Raw genomic sequence first — 16,841 nt, 5'->3', positions numbered from 1 at the left:
TATTTCGACTAGTTATGCTGTACACAGACACAAAAACAAAAAAAAAAAAAAAACACACATCATTGTAAAATCAATACATTCTTCACTTCGTTCAGAATCTAAAACCGCCTCGCGTCATCAGAGTTCCGAAAACGGGGGGCTCTTTAACTTTAATCCCGGTGTTGGCGGTTAGAACGATACGCGGTATTAGATCGGACGTCGGCACATCTGTGCATTTAGGCAAAGGCGTATATCTAAGGCCGTATAAAAGCGCGGGCTCGTATACTATAGAACGGAAATCTAGCGTCATTACACCGCGGACTAACAAACGAAAAAAAAAAATGGGCGACGCGAAAAAAACAAAATAATAAATCTCGAAAAATTAAATCTAATAAAAAGTCACCGAAATCAAAAAACTAACTCTGCCCAATCGTGCCCTTTACGATTTTGAAATTAGCGAATACACTAAACGCCTACTGTCTAGTTATTCACGATCGAGTGATGCTATACAATCCGTTTACCGGAGAAGTTCGGAAACTATAATATTTACTATTTATTAAAATGCATTCGACCCTTGTACGGTATATCTGTATTCACATTTTACCATAGAATGCATACGACACTTATATCGTAATATAACTATATAATATATATTATACATCCAATATTGAATATTTGTAATTATGTTTTTGTAATAAATGGAATAATAAAAAAAAATACATAACTTTTTTTTTTTTCTAAAATATAATATAATATGTAAGGAACAGTGCATTGTACAAATCTTATTTTATAACTATATTATGCTTATGACTAAAATAATAGCACCCTATACAAAACAGATGGTGCATATATATATATATTATATATATATATATATTTGTATATCATAATACATGTGTTTAATCTTAATATTATTCGGGATGTGGAGGTCAGACATATGGGCGTCGTTAATATGTGTACATGGCCGGCCCCTCGTTTTCGTGGAATCCAACAAGCTGTGAAAAATAATAAACGTATAAATGCATGTTATAAGATATATTTGTATACATAATATTACATATTTTATCGTAATAAGAAATAATATTATATTATTACATATATTTTAATACTGTACTGTATAATAATCACCTCTTCAATGTCACCGGCCCCGTCATTGCTCGGGATGTAATCTATTCCGTTATTTTGAATATTAGTCGCCCAACACATCGCCAACTGTTTGTTCGCATACAATTTTATCTGATTTACTAAACTATTCTCGCTATTCGGGAATATATTCAACGCGTGAAGATCGGGGTGGATATTGTGGGTGGCTGTTGAAATTTCTTCTGCGGTCGATGATTTATCGGCATAAACATAAGTACTTAGATAAGTAGCTATTTGATCGATCTGAACCATAACTGCACATCGCGTGACGTTAGATTTGCGAGAGATCGATTCGCCGATGGCCCATTGCATTTCGTGTATTCTTAATAGATCACTCCCGCTCAACACCATGCGACATCCTTGTTGTAAGTGCGATTCGACGGCTAGCATCCTTTCACCGCTATAAGTAGTTCTGGACAGCGTGTTATTTTCGTCTTTGAGAAAAAGTCTATTGCGGCTTTTAACCGTCGGGTCAGATATATTCGAGAGAATGTACGGCATTAGTGAGAAAATTCGTTGCAGAAAAACACTTGTTATGCATACATGTCGCGATGGCGTTATAATCTGTACGGTCACGTTGAAAACGTTCGCGGCGTCAAGTCCGATGTTTATGGATTTCCGTCCCGCAAAGTCTATGACGAAAGTTGTGGAGTCGATTAAATCGTTAGGCGGTTGCACTATTAACGAATGTTGTATATTTTTTCTCGCGCGTTTGCCGCAAGCCACAGAGATAGTTTCAATTTTGTCTGTCATATTTTGTCCTTTAGAATGAAACTCACTTTTTACACGTTAAGCTAATAGAGTGTTACTGATTTGTTTAAAATAATTATTGTACTTAGCTGGCCCGAAAATTCACGTAATTATTTAAACTTAACCTATTCACGAAATACGGTGCAAGTGGCGGGGGGATAACGTTATAACATGGAGATATCGTACGGATGCGAGGCGAAAAAACCGCGTCAGCCCCATGTACGGATAGATGGCGCCACCATCGAAGATAACATGATAGCGTGATAACACATATCGTATTTAGCAGCTGATACGGGGCAGAAGAACCGCGTCAGCCAAATGTTCGGACAGATGGCGCCACCGTCGACGACGTCGATAATAGGACATGATAATAGTGTGATGGGCGGAGCGACGGTGACGCGGTATGGGCGGCGGTGCTCAGATTACGTAGTGTATATGGTGCGGGAGGGGGAGGGGGTGGCGCAGTATGGGCGGCGGTGGCCCGATGACGTGGTGGATAGGACTGGTTGGTGAGGATAGGGGGTGGCGCGATGACGTAGTGTATATGGGGCGTGAGGGGAGGGGTGGCGCTGGGTGGCGCAGGGTGGCGCAATATAGGTGGGGGTGGTGAAGCGGGGGGGACCCAGTACCGGCTATTTCACCCTACTAATATCATAAAATAAAATATATACTTAAATGAAATAATATAACGTAAACTGATGTGGGAAAATATATTTATTGTATCATCGAAGTGTATAACAATAATACTTTATAAAAGAAATGTGTATACATATATTACAACTATTTTATTTATAACAATTTCTATAAAACTTATTATAATATAATCGTAAAATCTTATGGTATATTCTATTACACTGAAAATATTGACAATGTTTAAAATTATTATATATTTTTCTACTATCATCGAAATCCGATTTATCTTATATATTAGTCTTACTAGTGTAATATATTAGTGAAGTATACTGAGGAATATACAACAAATGAACTGACATTTGATAACCAAATTTTCAACATTAAATATGTTTCCAGTTAAACATTTATCTCATTTTTGATGATTATATTTGTATGGTCTATTAAGGACTCTACAACATATTAAAATATAATAAAATATAATAATATATAATTAGTTTAACGAAAAAATAACTATAATAATATAATTATACTAAAATAGATTTTGAATGAACCTAATAAAGTTTTTATTAGTATTTTTTAGTATTTTCACCTAAGTTTTTAAATATTCGTTATTTCGTTATCAACTCGAATGTCAATAAAATGCTTATTGATGTTGTAAACATATAGTATATCTAAATATCAGTAACCTATCGCGAATTATACCTTAAAACTGTTTATTTATAGATATGAATATATAATATATGTATATACTTATATAGTATAGGAAATAAATAATTTTATGTTATTTGATTATAAGATATATGGGTAGAAGCTAATTTAACATATAATATTATCTTCTCTATTACAATTGATTTGATACTATAACTGATATTCTCGCTGACGATAACATTAATATTGTATTCATTGCGTTATTCATTTATTTACTATAACATGTTATTAACACTATGATGTAAAGGTTGTGAGGCCGTTGTTGTTTTCGTCATCCTAATGATGGAAAGTAGACCGCTTCTAATGAGAGAGAGTTTTTAATGCCTTTTAATGAAAACGATACGTTGTTGACCATTTCCATACACCTTCAGGTTCATGTATATTTGTATAGCTAATAATTCGAGTAGGGTATTTTCAATCATATAAATACGGGCTATATCAGTATATTCGATATCACTCGTCTACTACTCGCAATCGATACAAGTGCTCTAAGTACGACTGTTGTAAGGATAAATACGAAAAGAACGACGACGACGACAACGATAACGACGATAAAAGCGAGAAAGGAGATCGTGACGTTTTTTTCAAGCAGATATATAGTTAAATAATTCTAAGTGAGTAATATTTTTTTTTTCCTATTCGATCCTAAACATAATATATATCATATCGTAGACATATAATGAACACATATGAGTATAATAATAATATGAAAGACGTATATTAAATGTGTAATTCATTTTCAGGACATCTATCATGGAAGGATTCAAGAAACAGCTGATCGTACAATCGAGCGTCCGTTTCATGTCGGTGGGCGATTTGACCGTGGGCCGGACATACCCAATAACGAAGATGTGCAATCAAGAAACGCAGTACGGTAGGACTGTGAGGTGTACCCTCGACAACAGTCTAGATGGTTTCATCGAAGTTTTCCTTCCATGATCAATAGTCATCAGCGACGAGCAAGAGGCGTTGTATAATATAGATGGGAATCAGACGCTAAGTCTGGTTTTCAACGGGCGACGGGGCAGATCGTTTGACATCAGCTTTAAGTGATATATAAATACAATGTATATTATTATTTATTCTATCATATTGTATTTTCACTACAATAAATCATCGAGTCTTATAATTTAATCCAAAATGTTTTATATTTATTAAAAAATATAAATTAAAATATTTATATTTATAATATATTTATTAATTATATTATATTTTAAATATTTATTAAAAATCTTAGTGAAATTAACGTATCCTATGTATTAATTATAGTACATACCTAGTCTCATATACATAAGTGGTATTACTACGTATTTAGTGAGGCATTCACATCCGACATATTATCCCCCATCAGATATTTCCATGGTAATATTGTGATATGTAGGAAAAGACACGTGTGCATGTATGTGTAATAGACATTATGAATTAATGTAATCTTCAGAGTCTTTACAAGTTTGGGGGGTATGACGTGCCAGCTATCTCAACCCACTGCGTGTGACACCGTACCGAGCCGAGCCGAGCTGTATTCCGATTCATGTCGGGCTACGCTAAACTGAGTCGATACCCCACTCTCCCCGTACAGGTATAAGTTATGTCGAGCAGTGGCCAGCTGACTCGACCCGAGCTGTGTCGGGGTTATGTCGGGGTATGCTAAAGTGAGTCGATACCCTCCACCTAGTATAGGTCAGTGTTGGGAATGTTAACTAGAGATAATTCCCACTATGTGCAACTTAATTTCCCTTTTCCCACAAAAATTTCCCTGCTCTGACTCAATTGTAAAAAAAAATTGAATTTACATGGATAGCTGATAATAACAATCACAATTGTTTATAAAGTTTATTATCTTTATGATAATACAGATAGTACGATTAAATATAATTATAATATAATAATATATTTTTCAGGAAATTTATAGTTAGTGCTAACTTCTAATAAAGATTATTATTATTCAAGTATAATTTTGGTATAGACTGAGTAGATAATTAATAAAGTCTGTCGTATTTTTAATGACCAAATATGTGTTTTATTTAAGTACAATTACAACAAATGTCAATTTTCAATTTATACATACTATTTATACATGGTAATATTGTGCAAATCTGTATGTGATTTAGTTATTTTGAAATCTGCAGATGAAATATTTTTATCTTGAAATGATGATCTGATCACAGTAACAGCATTTAATGTGTCATCAGATATACGGTTCCTTTTTTTGGTTTTGACATCGTTGACAACAGAAAATATCCTTTCCGCTTCTGCGTTACTATGTGGTAATGTCAATACCATTTTTGCCAGTTTAGAAATATTTAAAAAATTTTTTGTATCACTTGTAAAATCATTTACTTGTCCAATATTATGCCACATTTCATTAATGCTCATGTTTTTTTAAATTATTAATTTCTTCCTTGTTAAAAAAATATGACAATTCTCTCCACTCTTCAATTAGTTTAGTTGGACTTATATAATTTTCAAAAATATTTGAGAGAACTGGAAAATGTTTAACTCAGCTACGGTTGCTTACGTCTAAAGCTATAGATGAATCCAAAAATGTTATTTCTTTAAACATGTTATTATTTAATGGTAGTCTAATGCTTATTTCTTTGGCAGCTTTTATATAAAATTTAAGACATTGAGTTCTTACTTCAGAGACAATTGAGTCAGGTAAATTTTTTATCTCCATTTCACATTCTGCTCCAAAGAAAACCTCACTTTCAGGCAGTAAATTGTTAGGATCAGAATATACTAATTTAGATAAATCGTCTCTTAGTAATGATGGTTTAATAAAGTTTTGACATAGTAGTTTTAAAAGTTTAGTTGTGTTACTATACAAGTCCTGAATTATTATTGATCTTGTTTGAAACATGGCATTATAAGAATTGAAGTATTGTAATGAATACTTCAAAAATAAGAAATAGGATTTAATAACTTGATTTCTTAACATATCCAAAATTATTTCAGCACTTTTAAGATGGTCTTCTGTTACAGCAAGTGTAAAGTAGTGTGTAAGATTTACCCAACATTCCAGCATTCTAACAACACACTGATGTAACGCTAACCATCTTGTGTTTGCTAATTTTAATATTTTTTTCTTGTGACCATCAAAAAATTCCTGGATTTCTAATAATATTACTGTACGTTTAGCACTACCAGAAACGTATGAAGATACCAATCTTAATAAATCTTCTGGTGAACGAGGCAACTGTTGTGTAGCCTGCAGCAAGTGCAGCAATTAATATTAATATAATTTTCCTATATTACTCATTATATTATTGTTAATGGTTATGTCATTTAAACATCGCTCTATATTATATTCTATTTTAGAATATGTAAGTAAAATTATAACACTCAAAATTTAGTTGGCTATAAAATACTTATACTTTATTTGATATGAAACACGTATTTAAAAGGTGTATAATATTTTCTTTAACATATATTAATTATGCTCTTCGAGCTACAAATAAAAAAACATTTAACATGAATAACACATATATTATACTGTCCCGTAATATATGACACAAATCGGATACAGTAAGCTCGCGATGTATTTCTCGAGTGTGCAGGCGTTAATATCCACAAGTGATATTCCAGACACACTGCGAGAAATAGTGATCGTGCAAATAGTAAAAACTCACGGTTCCTGGAGATGGTGGCGGTGTCGTCGTGAAAATACCGTACTGTAGGCGGATGACGGCGGCAACACTTGCTAACGGCGATGATTTGACTGCGGCAATACTCCTTAACGGCGTGCACGGCTCGTTAAGAGTGTTTTTTTACGATGACGGCGAATTGACTGGACGGCGGCGAACTAACTTGATGACGGCGCGGATAGTCGGAAACTATAATCCGAATGCTGCCTGTAGTTACCAGGTCGACAGTTTATGTGTGAGGTCCAATATTGATTTACAATATTCCTGAGCAGGGATAAACTGTACGATCTGGCTTTCGAGTGCAGTAGTCGGACTGGATACCTTTCTGGTCGTCTGGGCGGTTATATTTATCACCTAGTATGGCGGTAGTGATAATGCAGAAGGCTCGATGGCACTTTCATGTTTTTCGGTGTTTTATATGTCTTCATTTGTCTTGGATCACGCTTGTGCGGTCTCATATTATTATATAGGTATTAATATATCTTTTGGTATTAATTATTATTATTTTACATATAATAATTAATACAAATTATACCTGACAAAGATATCTTTAATACGGGGGTCGTCAAAAGCGCGATCTATTGACGACATTATGTATCTCAAGCGGCCGGAATACTGATTACGACGACGCGCTCCGCGTGAAAATGTAAACATCGCGTATTGATATCTCGTTACAAATACATAGATGATTATGATTTAATAGTTCTGTATAGTGTAAGGTAAAAGATAAAATTTATAATAAAAATAATCAGAGGTCGTCAATGTTTCAGCAGTCATTAAAGGTTAATTAAAGTGAGACACTCACTTTTTATAATAACATTTTCAAGAGTTTTAACCAGTGCTAAACATTATTTCGATGAATAATATAATATTCATTTATTAATTAAATATATTTTTCTCTTAGGGATATATTATTATTTATTATCTTATTTTTTCGTATATTATATAACTCCAGTAGATGAAAGGAGTAGCTTGAAGAACAGTATGATTCCTTTGAGTGAAATCGGGTCTCTTATATATGATACATTTTCCGCATCCACATAGCTATAAAACGTATGATAAATATTTATTTTCCATACGTTGGAATGGAAAGTGATGTCCTACACATAAATAGCCTTTCCTAATGACTTTTAGTTGAAAGAGAAATAATATATAACTAATAACAACAAGGTGTTATAGAAATGTCAAGTTGTTATAATATTAATACTGCGGGTGATAATATATAACATAGATATGTGATAATCTTAATCGTTTTGTTTACCATAACTTTTAAATCGTTGTAGAGTTAATAGCTGTATTGAAATGTTATAGATGAAGAATGAAATTATACGTGACACTTTCATTTTTCACTTCTATAAAAGATAAATAAGTAATTATTGATGAGGTCTCATTATGTTGTATATTATATTATTAATCGGTTACTAACTCTCAATCAACTAAAATTAACTAATACACTGTTTCAAAACGAATGTATTCTACACATGATTTTAAATATCAGTAAACTTTTAACTAAATCGTATCGAGTATATTGAATTCGACTACTTATAATTTTCGGGGGGGGGGGCATGTAGTGGATAGGAATGGAGGGGAGGGGCATGGCCGGGCAGGTAATGGAATGGTGGGGAGGGGCAAGGCCGGGAACGGCATGGAGGGGCATGGCACGCGCACGATAGGGAGGGCGGGGTACCTGGATCTCCTGGATTTGTGGGGGATACAGAACCGACTAAAACATACTACTATCCAAGTATGCCGTATGACACAGAAAATCGATTGCAAAACTTCGTTCCAAAAAAGTATTTGAAACATTGAAATTAAATTGTACGTACGGTGACGACAAACGACGATGTCCAACGTTAACACTAATTGCATGCCCTTTAGAAAACATTCCGATACAAAAAGATACATTTAATTGTGGAGTTTATGTAATATATTACGCATTTACAATTATGGACAGCTCTAAGTTTAGTTTAGAGTTTGATCCTAACATTCACAGAGCATATTTAAAGACCTATCTCTTGGAAAATTCTGAAGACATGACAAACATATGCCTATACTGTAACTGTCACTCAGATAAACATCGTTGTCATCAGGAAGATGAATGCGTAGAATGGGTGTCGTGTTCTTTGTGTTGTCGCTGGATAGCCATCAGTTGCATTCTTAAAGAAGACAGAATTGTTAATTACGAAATTAATGATTTCTTCTGTTTGTTGTGTCAAAAATTATAAAATTAAAATATATTAAACATAGACTTCAATAAGTTGAACAAGTTCAACTTAGGTTAACTACCAATTTGTATAATAGTTGTCTATTTTAATAATTATAGTTAAAATGTCTGGAAATAACTATTTCGTCATACTAAAGGGCATTAAAAAATTATTTAACTAAATTTATTATTCAAAAGTATCACTATTTGTAGAGCTAAATGATTACTACAACATAAATAATTAATTAATGTTTGGTATTAGGAAGTAGTATGTGTGAATGTAAGACAAGATCACTTAAACAATTATGAAATATTTAAATAATAACTATAAAAACATGTTACTATATTTAAAACAATAAACCAACTAGGTATCTAATAATATTATTATAAAAATATTTTGATAACTTAATAAGATATTTTTGCATGCTAAGAAAATATTCTACACGACACATAGATACCTAGTAGTATGTAAAAAAAAATAGCAATATTTTGTCAAGATGTAATTAAAAAATTGATAATTGTTTCTAATAGTAAACGAAAAAAATATATTTACAGAATAACCACAAGGCAGTAGGTACCTTAAATCATGTTTAAATTACTTTTCATTAAAAAATGCCCGGTTTAATTTAATTTTTAGTAGCTAGTCTTGTTACAATAACTTGTAAAATATTTTAATCCCAAGACTCATATACATAGGTATGTTAATCACTAGACATAATTTTAATACACAATTTGTAACCACACCAGTCATGCATTTCATACATCTGCATAACTGACAGTCCGCAGTCTGATATTTCAAAGTGGGACGTCATTAAGTGTTTTGATTTGTTTAATTTATATTCAATGAATAAAAATATACTCACTCAACATTTCAACGATGATCAATCCAATATAAAAGGTACAATCAATATGATCATCATGTTGTTGACCTCTCCGGAACAAAATTTTGATGAAATTAAATTTCTGAAATAAAGGTATAATTAGAATAATTTTTAGAAACTAGTTTCCATAGATAATCCAAATCAGTATTTAAAAAGATAAACTTTTTTACCATGTGTATCTGTTCATTAACACCTAAAGTTATAGTTTTTTCCGGGCAGTTATTCATTATTCTATAATGAAGTAATCAATGATTTAATTGAGTTGTATTTAAATTAAATTAAAACACTACATAATGGCATATCAAGATACTAGTTGTGCATGACATACATTTAGTATAAAGTTAGCAATAAGAACAAATTTTGCAAACTGTTTTAGTTGAATTGATTAATATTCCAACTTTGTCACTAGTCAACAACTCTGAAGACATACTCGCATCGCAATCATCTTTTCTATGAATATAAATAAAAACAAAAAGTGATTAAAAAACTATTGCTGTTCAATGTTACCTATATTAATTTTTACATACCTAGACATAGTGTAGATATAGCATGTGGACGTAACATGTTTTCCAAATCATTAAGAAACATTATATTTTTCTCCCTCAAAATGTTTTCCACACAACATATCAGCTGGTAGTTTGTAATCAAATTGCAAACCTAAAAGTGTAACAAAAAAAATAGGTAATTTATACTAAGAAACACAATTGACTTAGACAGATATATAAAAATACTAGATAGACGACTCCCTATTCTTACAATGTAAAAATTATGAAGCCTACAAAATGGTGGAAATTCTCTTATCTAAGAGGTTTTAGCTACCCTGTGATAGGTTGAGTTAAAACAATACCTAGTTCTGACTCAGGCAGGAGAAGGAAAATATATATAAAAAAAAAACTAAACGAACCAACACTTCTTTAGAAAAATGTTTGAAAACGTAATTTTTTTAAACAAATAAATAATACACAATGACAAGTGTTTAAACGGTCGATCGCGCGGCGAGACAAATTAAACGTCGTACGAGAGAATAAAAGTCGCGTGACAAAGGTTATGTTCAGGCGAACGAGTGGACAGTAGTGCGTCGAGTCGGATCGCGAAAACAGGAGTGAGTACTCGAGGCGAGCAAAAAGAGCTTGGAGCCCGTAACGGCGAAAACGTTAGCGCGCGAGGCGGGAAAAAAAGCTAAGATGGCGCGTCGTCATGCGATCAAAGACGATACAAAAAAAATACACAACAGAATACAATATAAACGTTTATAACATATACAATATAAATAAATCGACGTTAGGAACGGAAGACAAAATAGTGGCGACAATAATACGGCGGACGCGCTAGCGTAAGTGATGATAACACGTCGTAATCACCACAAGGTGAATGTTTACAAAATATATATTATGATAAAGTGATAAACCGTAATAATGTTATGGCGGGAAACAAAACTATTAAAAATGTATTATTAATATATAATTATAATAAATATAATTATTATCTTAAATTCTATTATTATTTTAGTTAATTAATAATAACATTAATACTATTATTTATTATAATAAACGAGAAATACAATGCAGATAAACATGTTTAATAAAAAAGTTTAAAACTTATCCAATACACACATGCTTGAATTTGGTTGATCTGAGTTCATTTAATAAATTAACTAAATATAAAAATAAACGTTTATGTTCCTAAGTCATACTACAACCTAATAATGTAAACAAAGAGAAAGAACAAATAATTTAATTTAATATAAAAGAAAATAAACTAGGTGAAGGCTGGAATTTACTTGTATTAACTCTAAACATAGGGTGTAATTAAATCTGCAGCTTATTATTATTTCGTATGGCGTATTAAGTCCGGGAGTAGGCCCGAAGGCCTAGTTCGGACGCCTATTTGGCAGAATTTCTAATGGGGCACCCGTAGGTTTCTGCAATGCCCCGGGGTGGGGGATGGCGGCACTTATTCTCCGGACACCGTGACTTGCCCGAAGAAAAATGCCACCCGGTGACCGCGGATCGAACCAACGACCGGCTGCGCCGCAACCGACGCCTTAGATCGCACGGCCACCTCGTCCCCAATCTGCAGCTCATACGTTTGACTAAAAGTTAAAACCTTATACTCATGATTCATTAAATTAGTAAAATTCAATTTGCTTATATTAAGAATGATTTTGATTAATTAATTTTTAGTTGTTACCCATGCCAAAATACAAATATTATAACCTATATGAATAAATCAATTATGCAAGACCAAAATAAATAATTATAATTATAATACCTAACATATTAAGGATATATATTTATAGATTGCTATATTATACACATTTTTATTATCATACCAATCTTTTAAAAGATGATGCACAATGATTAGCTCTCTTAAACAAGTAGGCATCTAATTAATAAATTTTAGTTTTTTATAGTAATGTGCCATAAGTAGTATTCTTTTTACAAAATGGTTTATTTTTGCTGTGTTTGGCAGTGCAACAGAAAAAGAGTTGCAAATAATGGTATCCATTTTTTTTCGTAAGTATCATTTTGAAAATTGTTTAAATAAAATGTATAGGTACATTATCTTTTGATTTTTAGTTTTCCTTTATTAAATAAAGAAATAACAAAAAAGTGGATAGATGCAATACAAATAAAAGGATTTGTTCCTACAAAATATAGCAGAGTATGCAGTAAACATTTCACTCACTCAGATTTCAAAAATATTAATGGGCAAAGTTTACACTTAAAAACTGATACAGTTCCATCAGTTTTTTCTTCTAAAAATTGTTTGAATTGCAAAAAATGTTTAATGTATACATAAACATTAAAATATATTTACTTCATTATAACTTACTTTGAAAAATTTAAACACATAAGGAAATAGTATTTCAAAAAGTAGGTAGGTACTTATTAATAATTTATATAACTGTTTAATGAGTCTAAAGTTAATAATATGAGTTATAAAAATTAAAAATCATGATCTTAGAATGTCTATTGTCTAATATTCATATGATAAATATTAAATTGATAACAATGATATTCTGTATCAGTGTTGTAAATATGTAAACATTTACCTCTTAGATAAGAGAATTTCGGCCATTTTGTGGGCTTCAAAATCATTTCCAAGTCGGCTATCTAGTATTTTTATATATCTGTGTAATAAAAATAAACAATATAAATGGTTTATCTATAACCGTAGTAAATAGTGGTGTTTTGTGATAATCGTTATCTTAATAAATAATCATAGATTATTTACAATTATGTAAATAATTCCATGTTTATTTTGTCATGAATAATTCAATAATAGTGAATTGTGATTTATAATTGTATACTGTAGTTGTGATATAACTAGTTAATAGTTGTGTTTGAAATATAACAATGGGTAAAATTAAATTATCTGAGTAGTATATATTTGTATGTTCTGAACACCTTTTGACTACGGAGATTTCAAAATTTTAAGGGAGACTTTTCCCCTCAAACTTTTTTTTCTCCGCTGTACCAGTTAAAAACACTGATTTTCAAAAAACATAATGTATGTTCTGAGCACCTTTTTTACAAAGAGAGATTTCTACACACGTTCACTGTGTAACAAAAAAAAAAAAAATTTCAAATTTTTTTTTATTAAAATGTTACGCTAACTCAGATTTACCATGTAACACAATACGGTGTTAACACATATATTGTTCACCTACTGAAATAATTATTTCAAGACAACAACACAAATTATTAAATAAACTTTTTATTATTAAAAATTGTATTTACACAAGTTTTCTTACTTCTCTAGTAAAAGGTACATATTCTACAATACGATCATGAATCAATAAACAATAAGCAGTTACACCTGTAAGCGATTCTGAAGCTTCAATTTCTAATTGTACATCTACTGCTGAGGCTGTGGCTGAATCGTTCTGTTTCGAAGTATCAATGACTATAATTGGAGCGTTTGAAAGAAAAGTAGAAGGACTCAATATCGGATTCCGTATACTTTTTTCATAGTACGATTCTTGAAATGATGTATACATATCATATAATAAGGTAAAATTATTTTTTGTAAAATCTAAATTCAAATTATCGTACGGATAAGCTATTGAGTTCAGAAATACTCTAACGTTTGTTAGATTACAATGGTCAAATATACTACAGTCTTTTTCTAACGTATTTTTACGTCCTTTTTGCAATCCGATTATTATTTTTCTAATTTCGATGCAGTTTTAAAAAATTCCATACAACTTTTTTAGCGGTTCCTAGTTCAGGATATTCAAAAGTTTCAAAAGATCTGAAAGGAATAAACAAACTTTTTTCTTTTTCTACAAGTTTCAATAATTTCAACCTTTCTCCATCGTCAACAGTAATATGCGGAACCTTCCATACTATTTTGTTTAAAGTAACTTTGGCTGTAGTAGTATTTATACCACTTTTCAATTTTAATGCATTTAAATCACTATGACTTCGAGTTAATATTAATTCCAATCTAGAATTAACTAATATTTTTCTATAGTCTTCAAAAAAACCTAGCCAATATTTCAATGGAATGCAAGCACTAAATTCACCTTTATCATTTGCTGATTGTGTTGCGTTTTTAAAATTCCAGCCAGAATTTTCATAACAATTATAGTTGTCTGGTGTACCGGATAAGTATCCTTTCAACGAGCTAGTGATTCCAAGAACACGCGTGCTATCAATTTCTATACCATTCATTTCCAACCGTATTTGTTCAAAGAGATAAGAGTAACCGTTATTAGATAGTTTAACTTTGTCAGGTTCCGAAAACATTCCTTCCAGAAAAATAAAGCTTTCGTGTAGATACGGATAAACATCTGTTTGCTGAATTGATATACGTATTTCGTCGTTATTATTAAATGATGTAGTATACGGTGTGTATGAATGATATTCAATTTTTGTTATTTTAGAATCCGTTTCATACCGTGAACTTATATCTAAAATATCACTTTCAGGCATTTTGCTTTAATTGATAACCTAGAGCTTGTAAAATTTTTTTATTTGTCAACGTCAATTTTTTTACTTTATTTGATGTTACCGGTACCACTTTAGTCTTATGACTAGTTGAACTGATCCGAAGTAGCGGATTTATATTGAATTTTAATCCCATAAAAGATCCGTAACGTTTAATATGTAACACGATTGTCAATGCCTCACCAAAATTATCAATCGGATTATGATCTTGATCAACTAGCTGAACGGTTATCGAATCAATATTTGTTTTATTCAATTTGTAATATATTAAATTTGGCGGTGTCTGAATTACTTTAGATCCTGTCCTCTCACTCGGGAAAAATTCGTAAATCGAATGACTTTGTAGATGGTTGTTGAATGATCCTTGAGCTATATTACACATTACTTTTATAGAATTAATTGTGTTTAAATTTACTGCTTTTTCCGATCGATGAATTGCATACTCTGGTTTGTATTGTCTTTTGTCAAAACCAAATACAGGTGCCATACTAAATGGAATCTCAAAGTGTAGTATCCCATTACATTTTATATATGATCTGAAATCATTAGGATCAACCGAAATATCGAATGTTAATTTGGTTAAGTTTTCACTATTATAGTCATCTATTTGCTTCTTAACTCGTTGATTAATATCTTCAATTTCATAACATCCCTCTTCCAATTTAATATAACACATCATAGGAGTATTATTGTTTTCATCGTCAACTATTTGTATAGAAAATTTATTATTATTTTCATTAATATTTGGGAATGAATTAAATGACTGTAAACATAACAAAGCTATTTCTGAATCCTCGTAAAGGTTTATAGACGGAAAATAATTTACGGATAATATGGTAGCATTCCCAGTTAAACTTAAAGTAACTGACTCGTACATTACAAAATCTAAGATATAAATTTAATAATGAGATCCGTGACGTTTAATATGCAGAACAACTGTCAACGTCTCGTTAAAATTGTCAATTGGATTATTGTTTTGGTCAACTAACTGAACAGTTATTAAATTAATATCTGTTTTGTTTAATCTGTAATATATAAGGTTTAACGGAGATTGAACAACCTTTGTTCCTGTTCTCCCACTCGGGAAAAACTCTTATATCGAATGACTTTGAAGTTGGTTGTTGAATGACCCATGTGCTATATTGCACAATACTTTTATAGAGTTAATCGTGTTTAAATTGACCGCTTTATCCGATCGACGAGCTTCATGAAACGGTCCACATCTTATCTTTTTAAACCCAAAAACAGGTGCTATACTATATGGAGTATTGAACTGAAGTATTCCATTACATTTTATATACGTTTTAAAATCAACAGGATCAATACGTACACTGAATGTTAGCTGTGTTCCGTAGTTGTTATTAACTTGGGATAACTCTTTTGCAATTTTATTGTTAATATCTTCTATTTCATAGCATCCTTCTTCCAAACAAAATTCAAAAGTGTGCAATTTATATTTATTTCTCTTTGAAGGAATTACTTCTATTTTCAGTCGGTTATTAATTGCATTTATAATATTTGGAAATGAATTGAACGTTTGCAAAGATAACAAAGCTATTTCTGAATCCTCGTAAACATTTAGAGATGGAAAATAATTTGCAGTCAATACAGTCGACTTTCCATTTAAACTTAGTGTAAGAGATTCATGCATTGTAAAAATTTAAGACATAAATGTCCACAGTTGAATGTATTAAAGTCTTGATAGTTAGAATAGTTATATACTATTTTAAACTTTTTAAAATAACGTTGTAATTCAATTGGTGGAGGTAAATCGCCAAAACTATCGAAATATATGACTTTATCTTTATTTTTATGAAACGCTACCCAATGGCTCCCGTCACCTGAAGATATGTCTAAGTTTAATATGCCACATTCAATGACGTGCGGTTTTTTAGGCAAGCTATCACGTGAAAAGACTCCACGGAAATGATTGATTTTCAACTTT

At 31.4% G+C, this 16,841-nt stretch overlaps 1 protein-coding gene and 1 pseudogene across 1 annotated transcript; both read right to left on the bottom strand.

Annotated features, from left to right (window-relative positions):
- Window positions 1-926: 926 nt before the first annotated feature.
- LOC126553807 (uncharacterized) lies at window positions 927-1,875 on the bottom strand. The gene is made up of 2 exons (XM_050208920.1): window positions 1,108-1,875; window positions 927-974 (listed from the first exon to the last, which is right to left on the bottom strand). Exons 1-2 carry the CDS (start codon window positions 1,873-1,875, stop codon window positions 927-929), a joined length of 816 nt encoding a protein of 271 aa, XP_050064877.1.
- Window positions 1,876-15,794: 13,919 nt separating this feature from the next.
- On the bottom strand, window positions 15,795-16,547 carry LOC126553803 (uncharacterized; annotated as a pseudogene).
- Window positions 16,548-16,841: the final 294 nt, after the last annotated feature.

This window comes from Aphis gossypii, unplaced genomic scaffold, assembly GCF_020184175.1.
Source record: "Aphis gossypii isolate Hap1 unplaced genomic scaffold, ASM2018417v2 Contig00333, whole genome shotgun sequence".
Taxonomy (NCBI): Eukaryota; Metazoa; Arthropoda; class Insecta; order Hemiptera; family Aphididae; genus Aphis; species Aphis gossypii.
Note: the sequence above shows the minus strand (reverse complement) of the source record. Positions and strands in the feature narration are given on the sequence as shown.

Coding starts and splice junctions, on each gene's coding strand:
- LOC126553807 (XM_050208920.1), bottom strand. CDS start 1,875: ATGACAGACAAAATTGAAACTATCTCTGTGGCTTGCGGCAAACGCGCG. Junction 975..1,107: donor GGGCCGGTGACATTGAAGAG/GTGATTATTATA, acceptor TATTTTTCACAG/CTTGTTGGATTCCACGAAAA.